The 20,150-nt window shown below is 36.0% G+C and overlaps 1 protein-coding gene across 1 annotated transcript in view; it reads right to left on the bottom strand.

The window, feature by feature from the left end:
- Nucleotides 1–20,150, bottom strand: part of DST (dystonin) — a 288,933-nt gene that overhangs the window by 33,151 nt on the left and 235,632 nt on the right. The window contains 13 exon segments of the mRNA XM_050972635.1: nt 1,682–1,810; nt 2,304–2,501; nt 4,671–4,826; nt 5,608–5,781; nt 6,682–6,783; nt 8,790–8,891; nt 9,621–9,743; nt 10,406–10,632; nt 10,981–11,212; nt 14,129–14,332; nt 17,304–17,522; nt 19,259–19,366; nt 19,550–19,669. Coding sequence (XP_050828592.1) covers nt 1,682–1,810; nt 2,304–2,501; nt 4,671–4,826; nt 5,608–5,781; nt 6,682–6,783; nt 8,790–8,891; nt 9,621–9,743; nt 10,406–10,632; nt 10,981–11,212; nt 14,129–14,332; nt 17,304–17,522; nt 19,259–19,366; nt 19,550–19,669 — 2,094 coding nt within the window.

Here is a 20,150-nt window from a genome sequence, read left to right as displayed (position 1 = left end):
TCATATCTTTTATTCATATCCGTGGAAACAGTCCTTATACTAAAGGACATGGTTCATATCATTACTTCCAAAGAGGAACAAATCAAAATGTAGTGTAAAACTTTCTGCTTCAGTTTCACATCAGTAATTACCACAGTTGGTTCTAATTGCTTAGAGCCAAGTTTGAATTTGGAATGAAGTACACAACATGACAAGTGGCCTTGACATTTCAGAAAAAAAAAAAAAAATAAATAAAGAGAGAGAGAGAGAGAGAGAGAGAGAGAGAATTAACACATATCTGCACATGTGCACTAAGGTTTAACCAAAAAGAAAGCAAGTTCTGTGCTTTAAGGGTTGATAGCAAGTCAGTGCCTGCAGATGGCCCCCAGGATAGTAACAGTCTGTTAAAATGTACACGTACAGCTAGGGAGGGATTGGACATCTACAGTGCATATTACTGGGGACAGTCAGACTTGCTCTGACTATAACATTGAATTTAAAGGCCCTTTAACTAAGTGCCTTTGTAAGTGTAAAAAATTTGCTTAGCAAAGAATGTGCTAAAAGAAAATTCTGAAGCTCTCCATGGAAAATTTTTGCATCTTGATCTAAGTGCAGGATGAAGATCACCACTGACTTTCAGAGAATCATGATTACAGTCCACTCTCACAGGAGGGAAGAAAACCCACCACCTATTTTTTCCCCTTTTTTGTTTTTCTTTTATGACAAAAAAAAAAGGATTATAGGGATTCAAAACAACAGAAATATTTGTGTTTGGATCTAGTTTCCTGTCTTATATGATTTTAAAACTGTAAATTACTTTCCCTATCAGTTATAGATACTGGCAAATTTTTGAGGACAAAAAGGAAGGGGGGGGGGAGTGCCCCATGTTGGTAAGCAACGATCTTTAGCACCATTAAAAAAAAAAAAATCTGATTTTTAAAATGACAATTCAGCATTCTAATTGGAAGTGTCGAGTCAAGCATATTCCCATTCAAGGACAGTTCAGTAAGTATCACTGTTACCTCTGAGCCAGGAATTCAGAGGTTCAGGACACCAGGTTTGGGCTTATATCCTGGTCTAATAGCTCATCATGATTTTACAGAAATGGAGCAGTAAGAACCACCTTCCTTAGAGGCAAGAAATCAAGTTTAGTGTCTTTTGGTATACTCTGTGGTTCTATGGGAGCAGAGAAATCCACAGAATTTTTCTTAAAAGAGAAAGAAAGGGAATAATTCAGGCATCCTGGTCAGCTTGCCATTTCTAATCAAAGCACAGCCATAGTCCTTCTTACTTCTACGCTAATGATGACTTTCCTGTCAGCTTTAGTTATATAAGGAATAAAGGATCAAGTCTCTTATGTCAAGGCTTAGTGAGTGTGGGCCATTTTTAGGTTCATCTTCAAACTTTAGAAAAATCATAAACTTAGTTATGGAGTCAGAAGGGAAAAGAATAGAAATCACTGAAAAAATCACCTTTTGTAAAGATGCAAAAGTTGCTTATTTTGTCTCAACACTACTAATGCTTCAGCTTTGGGCATGTCCCAACAGGCTACTAAGCTACACTGTAAATTACAGTGTTGTTTTGAAGGCTATTAAATTTCTTTTGTGATATGTAGAACACAGTCTGTATTTACAAAAAACACTCTTAAAAGATAGTTAGTCCTGAAATGCAATTTGCAAAGCATTCTAATACTGATACTTACCATATGTGCATTAAGCTGCTCTCTCGCTGTTTCTGGTAAGCCTCCAACAGGTTTTGATGCCAACAGCTGACGTTCAGTGTCTGTCAGCCATTGCTGCAGATCCTCAACTTCACCATGGAAACCTTGAGCCTAAATCATACCACATCCTTTTAGAGATGACCTAAATGTTCTCCATTACAATACCAACTCAGATACATAAGCAGATTGGCAACTGGTTTAATCAGATATTTGTAACAATCAAAAGAAATTAAAGAAGAAGAAAGAAAAAAGGGAAAAAGCAAACTAACAAACTAGCTCAATTCAATCTAAAGGACAAAACCCATAGAAATCATAAAAGCAGTCAAAATAACTACTGTGAGAACAATGTTTTCCCTGAATAATACACCTATACAGAAATTTCACCCTTTACAAACACGTAGACCAAAAGCTGAATTCTCGTATCAGCACTGTAAGGGACAGTGTCCAGCTGTGGAAGATACAGCTGGATTCAAATTTTCTCCAGATTCAGGAGCATCTGCACAATGGTTTTGATTTAGGCCAACTTCTAATACATGTATCTGTGTATTTCATGTAAAAGACACCTTTTCTGAGTTATCTCTATATTTGATCATTTCCTGTTCACCTGGATCAAGGCACTATCCAGCTGCTGTTTCCTTTGCTCTGTTTTTTCCAACAAGTTTTGCCAGCGCTGATTCAGGAGTTCCAACTTGCTCCGTAAATTACTTGCTTCTTCAACAGCACTTGATTCAATCAGGTCATTTCCTGCTTTTTTAACAGCTTCCACCGTAGACTGATGAGCAAAAACATCATTTTGTAGCACCTACAATTGTAACACAGCACGGTCATATTGGTAAGTTACTGAATGAAGGCACTCACACTGATTGAGCCAGTTGCAGTCCAAGGACAAGACAACAGTTAAACATCAGCACAGGTATCAGAAATTAAAGCTCTTAGACTTCTTCAATCAAATGCACTAACAATTTTGACAGTAACCATCCTGACAAAATACTGAAGTTTATTTTTGTATCTTGGAAAAAAATAATATATTCCTTCTGAAAGCATATATTTCTGAAATTATCAAAGGTTTCCAGTAGTGCTAGGGAATAACTATTCCTTCACTTTTAAAATTAATTATATACTTTCCTTTAACAGGATTTTTCTTTGAATACTATGTGCCTGCTGTGCTATACAACAACCCAGCTGCCACAATGTCTTCTTGCTCATTTCACGGCTACAACTCCTTTCACATTATGTCAGGCTACCAGGACACTTGACCTGTGCTAAAAGCTGGGGGATGGTTGAACTACTAACACCAAAAAACCTCCTCCATCTGCTGGAAAACCTCTTGTCATCAACCACAGTAGAGGTATATTTGGGTAAAAAATGCTGTTTTCAGAAGGATGAAGGGCAGGGCAAAGAAAGCTTTAATAAAGAACAGAAAAATAAATACACAAAATGGTTGGGAAGAGAATGGTAAACCCTCTCTAAGAAATTCAAGTTTATGATTGCTATCTTCCACAGGTCTGACTGAAACTGACCTCCATCAAAGTACTAGCACATGGAAAAAAATATAAAGCTAAATAAAAAGAAACCTAAAAATAAACCACATGGAGCACAATACAAAATAGCAAGTCACAAGTAGACCTTGAATACAAAATACACATCACATTTACTTTAATTCTTCTAAGCTAAGAATCAGATTATTTTATTTTCCTAACAGGGTGAAAAAAGGTATTCAAAGAAGCAGATGCATCTTATCCCTTCCTTCCTGCTGAGACTCACTAAGAACAAGGTCTATTCTTTCCCAAGTTATTCAAGAGGTGGATGTTTTTACAGGCTACCACAGGATGCACTACTGTGTGAACTTTTTAACCTATAAACTCTGTATTATGAAAAGGAAGTAGATTCATTCATGTGTTTGCTGAACTCATTCAGCACAGACACAAATGATGTCTCAATGCTTCTTCACTAGTAAAACACTTCCGTTTGATAAGAACATAAAAGCTCGTGGAGCAGAACCTGCTTTTGTAATTTTATTTACTTTGTTCTAAAAGGGTCTGTTTATAACAATAGTCACATAGGCTATGTAGATACTGTATTCTGTTCAAGTTCCAACTGACCACCCAAAAAAGCTTTCAGAAGCTGAACAGCTGTGTTAACACAGACAATGAAAATACTTTAATTATCTGTGTACTGTCAATTTCAATCAATTCTCTCAAAATTCAGTATGGACTCTGAGAACTTTTTACATCATATGCAGGCCAAAAATTAAATGGCAGATTTAAAGGGAGAGGTTAGACTGAAATCTTCAAGCCTAGAAAGAACACATTGTTATGAAGAGCACAGAGCTACACACTGAGGCAGGGAAAATCTCTTACTCCTAGGAGATGTTCTAAATAAATGCATAGCAGAATCATTCTTCCATGGGCTTCAAAATAACACTGATCAGTAAAAATACTAGAACAAACAAACAAACAAATCTTAACCCAAGTAACACAGGGACAAAGATGGGAGCTTGCACAGATTTTTGGAGAAGCATTTTCCATCTTAGCTGAACCCAAGTGACACAATTTTGCAGAATTCAGAACAAATCACTATTGAGAGGGAAGAAAGAACCAAAGGTATGCAAGAGTCATGCAGTTTGTGAGACCTGGCTTAAACAGCACTAATCAAGGAGTTTATTGCTTCAGGAAGGTTCAGATTTTGAATCCTCTAGGTCAAAGAAAGGTGATTAGAGGTGGAGTCTAGGGTAAGCTGTTTATTTTTGGCTAAAACCTATGCCACTTGCATAGCATATGTAAGAAAGGAAGGAATGTGGAGGAGTAGGAGGAAAGATACTACTTATTCTAAGGCTTTATTTAAGCTATAGTCTGCATCTTGAAAGTATATGTAGAGAATTATTTATCAAATGTGAAGTTTTACTAGAAGACTCATCCCTAAGATAAATATCAAAAGAACATTTTGGTTAATATTGTTAATAATTACATACATGATGTTTGGCAAGTTCAATTTCAATAGCCTTGGGGTCTCCACCCACGGGTTTCTGTTCATTCAGCAAGTCTTCTGTATGTGTCAGCCATGCCAGTAACTCATCCAGGGCATGCTGGAACTGCCCCAAGGCCAACAAGGCACCTTCCAGCTTGTGCTACAGTAAAAATAAAGTTAACAAGAAAATCATTTCACAATGCAATTGAATTGTCTTACATTACCATTAGTCACCATAATCCAGAGCAGAGTCCACACATAAGACAGAATAAAAACCAGGGAGGAACAATTACTCAGTACAGGCAATGCTTTATAACTACAGCTGAGTTAGCAATTCCCTTGCAAAGCCTTGCATTCCAGGCTCAAATTCCTGGCCTCAGAAGAAGTCATACCAGACCAGAGTTAAGTTTGAAAGCTCTTTCATCAGATGTATTAGTAGCATTTTATCACTTAAAATATATTTTCAGTATAAATGCAATTTGGTGCATGATCACTTTAAAAACTTTTCTTTGTCATGAAATTATCCACTTTTGAAAAATAATACAATTCAAAGGACTCTTTCACATCTCTCAGCTTTAATTTTAGGAAATAACACCAAATAGTTTAATATTAAGTTAATAGGATTTTATTCAATTGTTCAGTTCAGCAGCTACTATTACTTTTGCACATATAAACATGTTTTCAACTGCTACTTAAGGCATCATATAATGACCAAAATGAAATATAATCATTCGACATAGCATTACTGACAGAAAATTTAAAAAGGAGGTTTAAAAAAGTTTTACAAACAACTAGTTGTAGAATTCAAATCCTATTATATATAGCTTTTTTAGCTTCAAAACTAAAGGAATGTGTAAATTAACATAAGCATTATGCATAACAAAGAGTTTTTCACAAAAAACCAAGTCATTAATAAAGCCCCCACCTCCAAGCTTATTTACCTGTCTACTTATAATTTTGTCTTCTAGGCTGTCCCACAATAGTCTGAGCTCTGAGAGAGGCTCTTGAACAGTGTGCTTATCACTCTCTTGTGTTGCTTTCTTTAGCAATAGTTCTGCCTGATGGTTCAGTCTTTCCATTTCTATCTGCTGCTGATAAGCTTCTGTCTTAAATTGCTATGGTAAATAGAAAAAGAATAGAAATAAATGAAACACAAGTAACGATTCGACAATCATAGAATGATTCTATGTTTTAGCTCTTGTGGTTGTGATGGTGATAATGCTATCAACTTCAAATGGAATTATTCTTGAAAGGAAGTGAAAGCAAATTTTCTTCAGTAGAACACCCTCTTTAACACATCTTTGGTGCAACAGTCTGAAGGCATCTTGTGTACACATGTTCTGAACTATGTAAGGTCACCATTCATGGTTTGAAGTTACATCATAGAATACATAAAACAACCTGCCCACAGCCAGCAAAATGTACAAGTGAACAACCAGACCAAGAGCCTTCTCTGATCTTCACCTATCTCTGCTTTTTAAACATGGCATAACAGCATCCCAACATCAGGAGCATATTTGGTCACAAGCGCAAATCCATGAAGACAAGTTTCCAATTTAGACTGGGAATTTGATTTTCACCTTACTCATAATTTGGGAATGTCATGATCTGTGTGAACATAAAGCCTCTAACGGCAAAAAGGAAAGCTTTGGAGGCCTTCTCTCAGAGCCTCAAAGAAACTGTTCATGTTAGAAAGAAGAAAACATAAAGTTCACAGCAGAAAAAATCCTGCACATAATAACTTCATAGCTCCTGAAAGAGAATGAATGATACTACAACTATTTTTGGGCTATCAGAAAAAATAAAATATAGCCTTGACAAAATTTGGAATAGATTTTAAAATTAAGTGCATTTTAAAATGAAAAGTTTGATATTAAATATTTTAAAATTTTAATGCAAATTCTTTTTTACTAAAAATTGAAAATGAAAATTGCATATGACTCTCAAAAAATACTACACAACACAGAAGAATACAGACAATGGAAATATAAAGGAAATAAATTGCTAGTTCATACCTTAAGTTCCTCTGTTTGCTGCTTCACTGTCTCCAGATCTGTTCCAACTGGGGACATAGATGCTAACTTGCTGCCAGCAATGTCTACCCAGTCAAATAATGCCTGAAAATCACAGTATGATAATTAAGTGTGAGCAGAGAAATGCTGTTATTTTTATTTTTGAAAGTTGTATTGAATAAAATATCAGAACTTTTCTTTTTTCCAGAGAAGGTATTGCTGTTCTCTTTCAAAGAAAATAACTTTCCCAGCACAAACTAGGTTTCTTTGTAATACAATAGAACAAACACCCATGTAACAGTTACAGGAGTGTACATTCTGCAATACTGGACTCCTATTCAGAATTATTCATACTGAGTAGCAATCTACTTCTTGTTTACCTTTCGGGGGATTCATAAAAATTGCAGATTTTACACACGACAAACTCTGTTCTACAGTTGTGTGGAGTGAAAATGGAAGGATAACAAACCTTAAATGAGGATTACAAACTTTTGAAGAAAGCTATTTGTGTAAGGAACATGGAAGCACCTATTCAGTACATACTAAGCAGTGAAGGACCATAACTGAGCTAGAATGAATCTCTAAAGGAAAATGCAGAGTGCCTTTAAAAAAATAAAAAATAAATTATGTCTCCCCAGTTCTGATACTTTGTGGATGTTCCTTTGGCTCCTGATACAATGCAGAACTTCAAGAATACTCCACATGGATTATGAACACCTGCATCAATCTGAGTAATTGCACAAGGGGAAAAACACCTCCAACTAGGCCCTCTTCCACCTGCCTGATTTCTGTGGAGATTCTAGTAAGGAGAAATGCTTAGGAGAATTTTTTGGAGCTGCCCACTGCTACATGGCTCCCAGAGGAAAGGAAAACTATGCCCAGTGTGCTCAAGAGGGTGAGGCAGCTGCAGTTAACAATCTGTCCATGATACTTTCCATATTGTCTATTGAAATGAGTGTAAGACAGCACTTACACACAGCTCTTTCACAAAGTACCAAGCTTGTAGGATGTGCCCTGTACAGCTACAGGAAATAGAAAGCACTTAACCCAAATGGTGATGATTCTAACTGTCTAATCAATCTCTGCACAGTAGAGTCCAGAACACAGGAGAACCCAGACAAAAGCCCATAGTGACGGTGCACTGCAAAACAGGCAAGTTGCACTATTATTAAGAAGTGGTCTGCTGCTTGATCTGCAGCAAACACAGAAGTAACTGCCCTCAGTGTGATGTGAAATTTCAGTTTTAAAGATTTAATGAGCCATGGAAGACAGTAATTCCACCAAGAAAAAAACAAACAAACAAAACCAAAACAAACAAACAACTACAAAAGCCCCAACAGCATGTACAGAGAAAAGATCATAGTTTCAAGGGATAGGTTGTGTTGGAAGAGACCTTTAAAGGTCCTCTAAAGTACAGCCCCTCTTTTTCTTTAAAACTTCATCAGTTCTGGGAAGCACAGTGTACAAGATATCTTTAAAATGCTGGAACATTTGCCTACAGATTTAAAAAGGGAATAATCTTCTAAAGTATTGTGATAGGATAAATTATACTAAGAATATAAATTATACTAAGAATAACAGTTTAGCAACATTATGTTAATAATATTTTTGCTTAAAATACTCAAACATTTTACTTATAAATAAGGTGGAATAAAATCGTGCGCCTTAAATGCTTTAATTATCTTCAAATCAAAAAAAATAGCAGCAAGTGGGTATACAGACCTGTACTCAGATCTGTTCCTTTCAGACCAAATGTGTCACAACTTTAACCTGCCTTGACTATCACAAGAAAATGTGAGCAGAACTACTATGAATGTGTGGTGCCAAAAAACCTCTGCTCTCATCAACAAACAAGGGGACATTAATTTTGAATCTAAACACAGTGCAATATATGGACATGAAGAAAACAACCCAACATATTCTTTATTGCAAAGAAACCCCAACAAACCAACCCCAACCAATCCTGAGAAAAAAACCTACCTACTCAAGAAAATAGTCACTACAACCAGAGTGCAGTACTTGTCACCTGCCTAATCACATGACACTTTTTACTTCCACCTCATTAAATCCCACTGACCCAAGGCTGGGTTAGCTATATCACATCTTCTTACCTGTAGTCCATCTTGGTATTGAACAGCTGCCTGCATAGCTTCCCCAAGCTTATCCACACGCTCTTTCCATGTTTTGTTTAATGCATCCCAGGCAGAATTCAGCTGCAAGTAAGCACAATTTACTCCAATAAACAAAGGAATTTTACTGCTATATAATGTGCATTTACTAACACTTCATTGATCAATAATACAAATAAACTAAGCATGACTAGTTCACATTTATTCCATATTAACACTCTGGTCCTCCCTATCACTGCATAACGAGTTTCTTTCAGAATTCAGTAGAAGTTCTGAATTATAAAAGCTGTAAACTTCAATACTGTTTAAGTATTTTTTATTAACAGAGATTGTACAGTTAGTAGAGAAAATACTACTAAATCATTTGGAGTTACATCACCATAATAAAAGTACCTTAACAGAATCATACATTGCTGAACACTGGAGAAATAAAAAGTACTTTATAGTCATCCAAACAGGATAGTCTCAGTTAAGATGTCTCACTTGGCATGAAGAATACATATCCAAAATTTATTCCAGCATTACTTTTTACAAGTCACCTACAATATTAATCAGTGACTATTTTTTAAAACACTTGTCTTTTACAAAAGTTCTAAACCATAAATCAATAAAATAAAACAGTGTGTACGTTCTAATCTAATCTAAGATTTATTCACTCAAAAGGCAAATCTTACTTTACCACAAAGGCTTCAGTGGTGTCTCACTTTTGCAACAAAATTTTTATTTTCCAAGTTTGTTGGGGTTGTAGGGAATTACAAATTTCAGCTGAGCAGGCTATCACATAGCAGACCAAAACATCTGCATTTCCCATACCTCATCTATACTCTTGTTGACAATAGGTTTGTCAGGCTCTCCACAAGCAGCTCTCAGCTCAGAGCCAAGGCTCACAACTGCTTCTAGTTCTTCTTGTAGTCCATCAATTTCTTCTTTAGCAGCCTACAAAGAGAAAAAAAGCCAACACTGCTAATACTAAATTTAATAACCTATGTACAACTTATTTTCAAAGAACACAGCAGGATTCCACCTTTGTTTTCCTTCCAGTCACTTGGACTTACTTAAAAAATAAGCATCACTTTGCAGTGGCAGATGAAATCAGCTGATATCAGTCTAGATTGTAACAGTGGTTTATTATACCATTTTGCATGAGATATAAGAAGTAAACAGGAAGTTTTAAATTAGATTTCTTTAATCAGAGTGTCTTCTTTGTCAGAGGTTATCATTCAACCTTGAAACATTTAACTATCAGTATAAATAATTAGAGGCTCAGAGGATAATACACAGAGCATAATACATTTGTCCACCTTTCATTTAGATGTTACGTACTACTCGAGGAATCTCAAGTATGTACAACTTTTCAAAGTCTCAGTGAGATGGTTATTATGTACATATTTACAAACAAATAAGGAAATGTAATGACAAGCACATGTTGCATGCTCATTGCAATTAAGCACTGATACGTGCTATTAACTGTAGACTCTTGAGATACCATTATTGAAAATTTCTACACAATTATCCCTCCTAGTCTTTACAAAATAATATCTTCTCCTCTGCACACCATAAATAAAGTACTTCAAATCAAGAAAATACTTTCTACTGACCTCTGCAGCTTCTTGCTGTTGCTTGACTACAGATGGGTCAACTCCAGGTCCCTCCAGTTCTCGAATGAAGTCCTGAGTATCTTTAATAGTAGCTACAAGAGCCATATGATCACACCAAAACTTTTCAGCTAGTTCCATTACATCCAACAGTTTGGCCTCTCTTTCTTCAGTCAAGGTCTGGATGTCTTCCCAAATTAGGACCATTTGGTCTAGTTTATCTTGAACAGCTAAACAACAAAGGAACTAGATTACTACCTTGGCAAACAATTCTTGGTCATAAATTTCTCTACAGTTCTACAGCAGAAACATATGTGTACATTTTAAAATTTAGACTCTAAAATATTTCTTTGCAGGGCTCCTTATAATGTTAAGTGGAAACAAACACAGTGGCCTTTAAAAATAAAATAAAGGTCACATCCACAATGAATTATTTTAAACGAATGTTTTGTTTTTATAAATCTTAAGCAGCTTCTCCAGGAGAACATTCCCCAGATTAGAAGTCATCAGGAATGAAGAATTTTATATGCTGCAGCTTACTGCATTTCCACTACATGAAAGTTTTCTCAGTCTATTACCTTTAGCAGACATATCCTTATCAGCACCTTCTGAGCGAGCGATCATTTCCTCTCCTCTCTGTTTAAGTGTCTCATACACTGGCTGAAGTTTTTCCAGATCCACTGACACATTCTTATTTTCACTGATCTGCTCTTTTATCTTCTCAACCTCTGCCGAGATGGAAGGTGGCTGCCTCAGACGTTCAACTATGCGCTTCAGACTCTCCAGAGTTGGATCTATCTTGTCATGGAACTAGGAGGGTGGCACAGGACAGAAGGAAATAGCAGAGAAATTAGAATATTAGAAGAAAAACAAAACCAACCAACAAACTAAAAAATGGCATCTGAAATGATCTTGGAAAAAAGTACTTTACATCTCTATCGAACATATGTATGTGCAAATTGCAATACCTCCCTCTAGGCTCTTTTAATATCTAAATTACAAAAATAACTCTGCAAAATGATAGGTTCTCTCAAATTCAAGAGCTTTTCTATTAAGTTTGCGTTCACTCCTGAGACACTCCCTCTGAGAGTACTATACACATGGCAGAATCCACTTACATTTAGTCCTGTGAAACTCATGTAGTGTGTAGCTTTAGTGAGCCATGGCTTTCTGACTTCATAATTTTAGAAAGATTTGTACTTTACTATTAAAAACATACATTTTCCTGTTAGGACCAACATACTGATATACTACCTCTGATTAAGGCTTTATATGTAAGGTCATGCCAAAAGACATCTGTTACTGGCCAGGAGGTGCTTGCTAGTGCAGTAAAGATATGTTACTTTCTGCAACTAAAAGCACACAACAGTGTATTTACTACATCCTTCCATGTTTGACCTGTTCTGGGCCCAGGTAGGTGCTCAGAAACCAAATTACAGCTGTGTTAAAGTGGTTCAGCCTTTGGAATAGGTCCAAAGTTAGCCTTTATTATATGCTTTTGGATTAATAGAGACTCCTAAAGATCTCACACCACCACGCCCCTTTCAAATTAAAGAAATCGATACATCATGGGTGCATTTAATGACTCTCCAGGATCTACAAAAAGCATTCCTGATAACACTTGGAAAAGATGCAAGAAAGAACACAGCAAAACAAGATTACCTTATGTGAACAAATAGCTACATCCCTTCTATTCAAATGAATACACACAGGCAATATAAATATAATTGCTTTTTCCCACCATACAACCCATTTCAAATCTGACTCTGGGACTAACATTACAGGCCTCAGTGTTTTTGTTAGAAGTGTGAATATCATACAAGCCAACAAAATGTGTTATGAAAGAACAGCAGCCTTCCCACATTCAAGACTTCCAAGAAACTGATTGCGGCAACAAAATCTAACAAAAGTGATAAAAACTGAAATTGATTTGGCAATATTTGCATCTAATTTTAGGACACACATCACATTTTTAAGCTGTCAGTGCATTCAGTGGGTCACCTTGTACCAACTTCAACAAATAAGACAAAGTGTTTTAGAACTTGAAAGGAAAAATATGATATCATTACAACCTCTCATTCTAGCTTCATACATTATGTTCTTCCTTTGATACACAGTGCAATTTAATATAATTTCAAACCTGAAGAGTAAAATAATTACTCTTCAAGGACTGTCTAGACAAACATTGACATAAACATCATAGTGCAGAAATCTGATAATACATATTCACGTATCTTCATAAAAAAAGATTTTATATAATTACATTCTGTGGGCATTAGAATGTTTTGCTTTGCCATCTGTGTATACATTTAGTATATAAAATGAACCATAAAGTATTGCATAAATAATTCAGTAATTTCTCAGCATCTGATTATGTTCTAGGTGTTAGCAAAGAATGTATTTCTAATTCTTGCTTTCTGTACTTAGCCAGTACAACATGTTGATGTCTATCACATACAAAATAGGGACTCTAAGTAAATATCTTGATTTTCAAATTGGCAGCTCCACATACGGGGAGGACTAAACATTTATGACAAAGAAACAGAGAGGATTTAAATAATCAGGCATATTTTAGAGGTGGAAATAAGGAAGGTGTTTAGAATGACTGAAAGTTTAGACTGAAAGTTTAGAAAGTTTAGTGTATATATATGTATATACATATGAAACATAAAATGTCTATAACCACTTCAAAAGCAGGATGATATCTGATGTCATTGAGTTTTGCCTCACATTCTTAAACTCAGCTGCAGGGGCTAGGAATATAACATTAATTATAATGACCTGACAAAATTACTTAGAATGTAGAATTGTTAAGGTCTTTAAGGTGTATTTCTTTATTTAGTACTTAAGACCTAAGCAGAATATAGCTCTTATTTCCAGGTAACAGAGAGAAAAAGGGGAATTTCCCATAAAAAAAATAGTATAGAACAAGGTACTTTTATTCAGGTTTTTGCATGGGTTTATGTACAAAGTTATACTGAGTTCTTTTCTGAATCTAGGGTAGAGGAAAAAATTTCAGTGTGAATTTAATGACAATTAACCCATATTTAACAGTTATGACAATTAGCCAATACTTAAGAGTTGCTAGAACACAGCATTTGGCAATATTTTACTGAAGTTAATTTCATAGGCTGATGAAGTTAGGATGTGCAGCTTTTGTCAACTTGACCTGAGTTTTATGCTGATGACATTTTGTGAAGTCTAAATTTGCTGGTAATACTTTTCTGTAACAGTTTCAGCACATTATGTTACCTTTTTTGGAGTCTGCAGCAAAGAGCCAATGCCACTATCACTGCTAAACTACCCACTAGTTCCACTGCCAATTGTTAACTACATCTGCTAATTTCTAGAAATAACTATACCCAAGCTAACTGATCAAAAGTAACATTTGTTTACAAATGAAGGATTAGCTAGCAACAGACCAGTTAGAGAACACAAAAGTGAAAATCAAATGCCGTATTTTTAGACCACTAGTTTTACTTAAAAATTAAGCAGTTTTAACATTTTTCAGTGGCTGCGACGTTATAATACTGACCAATATATAAAATTATAATCCCTCAAGACAGAGAAAAATCAATACCATTAGCAGTGATATGAACATTCACAGACCATTAGGTTGAAAAATCCAGATGAAACAGTAGCTTAGTCTTGCTATAACCATGTAAGATGACAATGTGTATTTTTCCATTGAATGAACCCAATTATACTTTAAACCTTAATTGATACCTGGGTACACTGAGAAATGGCTTCATCCAGTGCCAGTGCTCGCTTTTTGACATCTTCCTTAATTTTACTGTACAGGGTGTCAGCTGCCACATATTTCTCTTGGATAGAAAAGCCTTCTCCTGGGCTCAGCTCCAGCAACTGAGGCCCAGTTTTGTTCATCTTATCTATATGAGGCTTGTGCTCAGCAATCAGCTCACGCAGTTGCTATAACAAATGAAAAAACTTATCAGTTTCTTATGCTTGCACCACCACATTACAACTGTCCACACTTCCAACACATCCAGCTGGCAAGAAATTCCAAACAAATACCTGTCACCCTAATGTAAAGCAGAAATAAAGTTAATGACTGCTTTGCCAGTGATCATTCCTATTCCAACACAGAACTATGCAGGCATAAAACATCAGAACTAGAGACACACTGGAAACACCCTGGCAGGACATATGATTACAGGCAAAACATAAGATGCTGATTATGCATATGATGCTAACAACAGACATTACCCATCATATTTAGTACCTATAATGACAGAAAGGGCAACGATATTCCAGACATGGGTGTCACACCACCACACACATACTTTTCATGTTGATATTGGTCACATGCTGCAAAGTCATTGAAGAGCATCACAGAAAGAAGTACCAGTATTGCAAGAAAATGAATACAAATTACCTTTGATTTAAGAACAGGAAACCAGCACAAGGGAGGGTCAAAGAAATCAGTGAAAAGGGCAAAAGGACAAGTGAGGGTGATCAGTAGAGACCAATCAACCTTGTTTATGCATCTCCCCTTTTGGCCACAAGACCCCTCTGTCTTTATAACAGCACTATTATTTAACTTACAAAATGTTTAACAAGTGATTAGTAAGTGCATTATATTTGATCTCAGCTCTCTATTTCTTCTCATCATCCACCCCAGAAGCAAAAATTTTGCTGAAGACTGTGCAGGAGTTTGTGGAAGTGAAAAGTCACAAGGTGTTTTCCAAGTTGTCAGAGGATTTCAGGTTTTTCTTGCTTGCACCCATAGAACTGACAAAAGGGAAAGGGTTTTGTTTGTGTGAGTAGCCCCATCCTTTCCTTATTTTATCTACTTTCTCATCTCATCCCTCTCTTTTCAGAAAACTACCAGTCTTGTGAGAGGCAGTGTCCCTCTCAGTGCTGGGAACCCCATGTGTTTCTATCCAATAGCTCCAGCGCAGGAACATGAGAGGTACATGCACTGCTCCTCCCAGCTGAGAGTTTGTTTAAATTAATGAAAACCCAGAAAAGAGCTTATATCTGTCTCAGTGTAAATAAGTTCCCCTCTCCTTACTACAGTCCTTCCCTTAAAAAGGAATCCAGATGCTGGCTTTCTTCCTTGCTCCTCCCCAGAAGAGGGGACATTGAGGAGACTGGGAAGAGAGTGACACAGCTCTTCAGTCCCCCAGTGACCAAACAGAAATGAAAATAACCCCCCTGACTCTAACTACTTACTTTGAATGTAACTTCATGTGTACACCTTGCCACAAGAAAAATATTGTTAATTAGTTAGGAGGAGGAAAAGAAGATTATAAGAACAGTTTGAAAATTTTTAGAAAATAATTTTGTGTGGTTTACTTTTGAGCACAAAGAGATGACTTGACACAAGGCCACAAGAGTGCACACTTCTGGGTCTAAACCTTACGCTAATACTCTGCCAACAGCTCATTTCCAACCAAACTAACTGCATGTTACTCACACAGAATCAATTCCACGAATTCCACAACTTGGAACAAAGACAGTCAGCAGCAAATATATCAGAAAAGAAACATTCTCATTCACATTTGAGAGTTACCTTTTTTCCTTCTTCTTCTTTTTAATAGAACAACAAATTATTTGGTCTTCTCCATGACTTACTAATGGGTAAACAATTCTAGCAAACAAGTGTTTCGGAGCAGATTACGTGTTAAAAGTGCCTGACATTAATCTTCAATTTAACAAACAAATCTCAGCTAATGGCATAGCCCGGGGAATATGCAAAAATAGAAGCTCATCTGAAAGGCTTCTCATAGAAGCAGCATGATTAAAGTACATAAGGAACAATCCTGCAAGTAAAGCAAGCATGATATGGTTCACAGTGACTAATCAAGGTAGCTTGTAAAGCTTATGTTATATAGCCAGTCTAAACAGAACATGTTTGTTTCTTTCTGGACATAATAGGAAGACAAATGAGTGAACCTGGTGTTTACCAGTACATAAGAGTGGCACATTTCATTAGCTGGTCTCAAAGTAAACAAGACTTTGAAGCCAGGGTTCATGCTATCTAACTTGAGTCACTTAGTGGAGGCAGCTAAAACAAAAAAAACACTGGTTACTCCATGCTTAGCAGGGAGAAACAGGTATCTCCAGTGGCTGTGCAGGTTTTGCATCTGCCAAAACATGAAGGTTTTTAACCTCAGTGGGATGCATCTGATTCCATGTGATGCTAGGAGTCACCTATGAAACACCTCAATTTTAATCCAAACTGATTATATATCCATGTAAGAAAACCTCTACAGTGGCTAGTCTTCAACACTGTAACCTCTGTTTTGTGATGCTATGGTAAACAACTATTTATTTTAATTATTGCACAACAAACATTCTTGACATGATAAATTACTATGGGATTGATAGCCAAGCAATCAATTCTTGGCCCTCTAATTGTTCATCTTCCTTACTCAGCTAAGTTTAGTTTCAATGTTACCAACAAAACAAAAGCTAAATTTTTTATGCATACATAGGATCAGCATGTGTCCACATCTGTGTACAGACTGTACCCCCCTTTTGTTTCTTGCTCCAACATCCCATATTTGTTCTTTCTGTTTCTGTTTTGGTTTGTTCCAGTACTAACATTAATGAGTACTTTTAAATATACTTCTTAACTAATAACTTTTATGTCTTCAGTTCTCCCAGTACAATGGCAATTATTACCTTTTAGCCCTCTTTTATGCTTACACATCACTTGCTGCCTTCCCCAGAGACTCTTGCTTCCATGCACAGTTTGGTAAACAGCAGAGACATGACTGAAAACGTGTATACTCTGTATTATTGTTTTAATTTTTTTTTTCAGTAGAAGAGTACCTCTTTCAGTTTTAAGAATTTTGCAGAGTACTCCACAGTCATAAGCAAAATACTTCCTGATATTTAACACTTTCTTTTTCAAAACTGGCAAAATGCTTACCCTATGTTCTTCTTGCTGTTGCTTTAAAGTTTCATATTCAAGGGCTGGTGCAGGGAGCTGAGAGATGATCATTTCTGTTTCAGTTAACCATGGCCAAAGCTCTTCATAAGTCTCCCAGAACTGGTTAACTAGGGACTGAGCCCGTTCCAGCTGGAGGTTTCTCTCCGAGTTCATTTGACAGACTTGATCATATTTCTGTAAGAGGCTTTCAATTTTTTTCTGCAAAATAATATTAATTTTTAAAAAGTATGTTTTTCCATGTGTCTCTTACCTTCATTTCCAAACATTCTGTGATAATTTTAGCACAAATTCACAGTGAATAAAATTTCAATTTTGATGTTTCTACAGTATCACTGTTAAAGGTGGACAGAATCAACAATGAGGTAGACCAGAATACTTGCAAAATAATTAGAATATACTTAACAATAGTGATATTTACAAATAACACTTTTCATAGAGCTTCTAGTCAAGCTGCAAATGATTTGACCACAGATCTTAGCCCATGTTCCTTACTGCAGGCACTTATCTCCAGTGACACTTGGCAGAAACTAAGTTTTCCACAGCATTTCTGATTCAAATCAAGAGGAAAAATACACAACATCTGCTGGGATGTTTAGTTTGGTTTGGTGTTTTTTTGGTGGGGTTTTCTTTCCCACTCTGGCAAGATAATAGGATGTATTGTTGTGACTGTCATTGACAAACTTGCAACAGAAACCACAAAACACTGTTTTCCAGGTTAGCCTACATTTCTTAATGAGAATGTACTACCATTAATAACATAGATAATAGTGACATAACTATAAGGCTTATACATTACTAATTTAATATTTTTGGGCATGTAATAATAAATGAAAGTATCAACTAGCTATACTAGCTATATTTTTCCTGTGGAAAACTACCCATGTTATCATGTTTATGAAATATTATATGTGACAATGCACATAAATCCTAGCCTTGCTAAAACTACATATAATCAAGACATTGACTATGAAGAAGCTTTTTTTTTCCTTTGGCAGAGCAAGCTATCCTTTCATTTGTTATGTCTTGCATATAAATTAAGTACAGAGATGCTATCCAGAGGACAGAGCATAACCTTTAAACACAGATATACAGTACTTTTTACAAATAAAAATATTTAGTAGAGGCTCACACAAAACTTCCCTGCCTTATGACTACAGTTTCATAGGCAGAACACCGCATCTATTTTAAATTCACTTAACAGCAAATCAAATTTATTCAGAGATCCTGCAGCAGAACACAATTACTGAAGCATTGTTTTTTATGGATTGGAAGGACTGAATTTTCACAACATACCCAGCCTCACTGTAATTCAGCAAAAAAATCCCAACCCCACAACTAATCCTTCCTAAATGCCAACATGAAAAATCCATCTCTACATGTTTGCAGCCCTGACGTTGGGCTCTCTGTGTCTGTGTGTGATAAACAAAGTCATAAGAATGCCTTTCATGGGCTGTGACAGGATGAAATAATCTTGGCAAGCAAGGTCTACATGGAAATCAGCAGAAATGAAAGTAAAGACTCACACTGAGGTGCAGAGCCATTGAATTTGGCACAGAAATGCTCACACCCAGAGTATCACTGACCCAAAAGAACTCGGAAGATAAACTGCCAGATTCCACACATCAACCTAGATGACTAACACCTCTTTACTCATTCATCTATAGGCTAAAATACTATTTACTATGGATGAAGATGACAAATGGGACTCCAAATTAGTGTCAGGCAAAGAAGCAAGCACACAGCGTTTGTTCTCTTAACATCCTGAAGGAAGGAGAGCAATGCACAACAGCATTTCCTCTAGCATTACAATCCTCAGACAGGAAGTGACTGCAATGAGTGCTTTTTCATTAGTATTTTAAAAGACACTATGGAAATCCTTCTACTTGTACATTTTCTTCAATCTACCACTGTAGCTGCAATTTAAGGAACTTTACCTTCATCATCTGTTTCTCTTCTTCAGTGCATGTTTTCATAATCTTATCCCCAGATTTAACAAGTTCATCTATAGTATCTTTGTGCCTTAAAATCTCCATGGTAAAAGCCTTGAAACACAACAAAAGTTGGTTAGAATAATAATTTTTAAAAAAAAGTATTTGGAGCAAAAGCTGGTTTTGAAATGCATTAATTATGATTGGATTGAAAATTAAATCATGCCAGTACATTTTCTAGATGGAGAGTGTGCCGGCCAATAATTAACATGACAGTTGGAAATGCATTTCTTTTACCTTTTGAACTTGCAGCTGAGCAGTGGTCTGGTCTTGCTCAAGCCTAATATCACCCAGAGACATCAGTTTCTTTTCTGTTTCTGCAATCCAGGCAAATTCAGCATCAGCTGCTTGATCAAACTAAATGAGGGAGACAAGAATTAGTTCAGCAGTTCTACAGACATGAAATTAGAATAACAGTTTCAAAAATTTTAAAGAAGATTAAACAGCATATTTTTGAATTTTTAGAAGGATAGCTTCTCGATTTCCATTTGAGATTTTTATATAAATGACTACAATGCCCAAAATGGTTCTGAGGGATTGTATTACAAGCAGCTTAATTCATAAGCATGACAAAGCAACAGAAGCAAATAGTTTTGTCCAAAGCCTACAGCTCTCTAACAGTCATAAGAAAATAAAAAAGGATGATAATCTCAGAGTTTTAACTGGACTGCCTGTTTTCATTTTATTCTACTTTTACATGTCTTTTTCATCTCTGTGTTTATTATTACTGCTAGTGTTGCAATTATCCTGAGACACAGTTGTTTGATGTTACCCTATTAATCTGAAGAGCTGCTTTGGTATTAAATGATCAAGGCAGAACAATCACAGCTCAGATAAA

This window comes from Serinus canaria, chromosome 3 (assembly GCF_022539315.1).
Source record: "Serinus canaria isolate serCan28SL12 chromosome 3, serCan2020, whole genome shotgun sequence".
Taxonomy (NCBI): Eukaryota; Metazoa; Chordata; class Aves; order Passeriformes; family Fringillidae; genus Serinus; species Serinus canaria.
The sequence above is the reverse complement of the archived record's forward strand: the minus strand, read 5'-3'. Positions and strand labels throughout refer to the sequence as shown.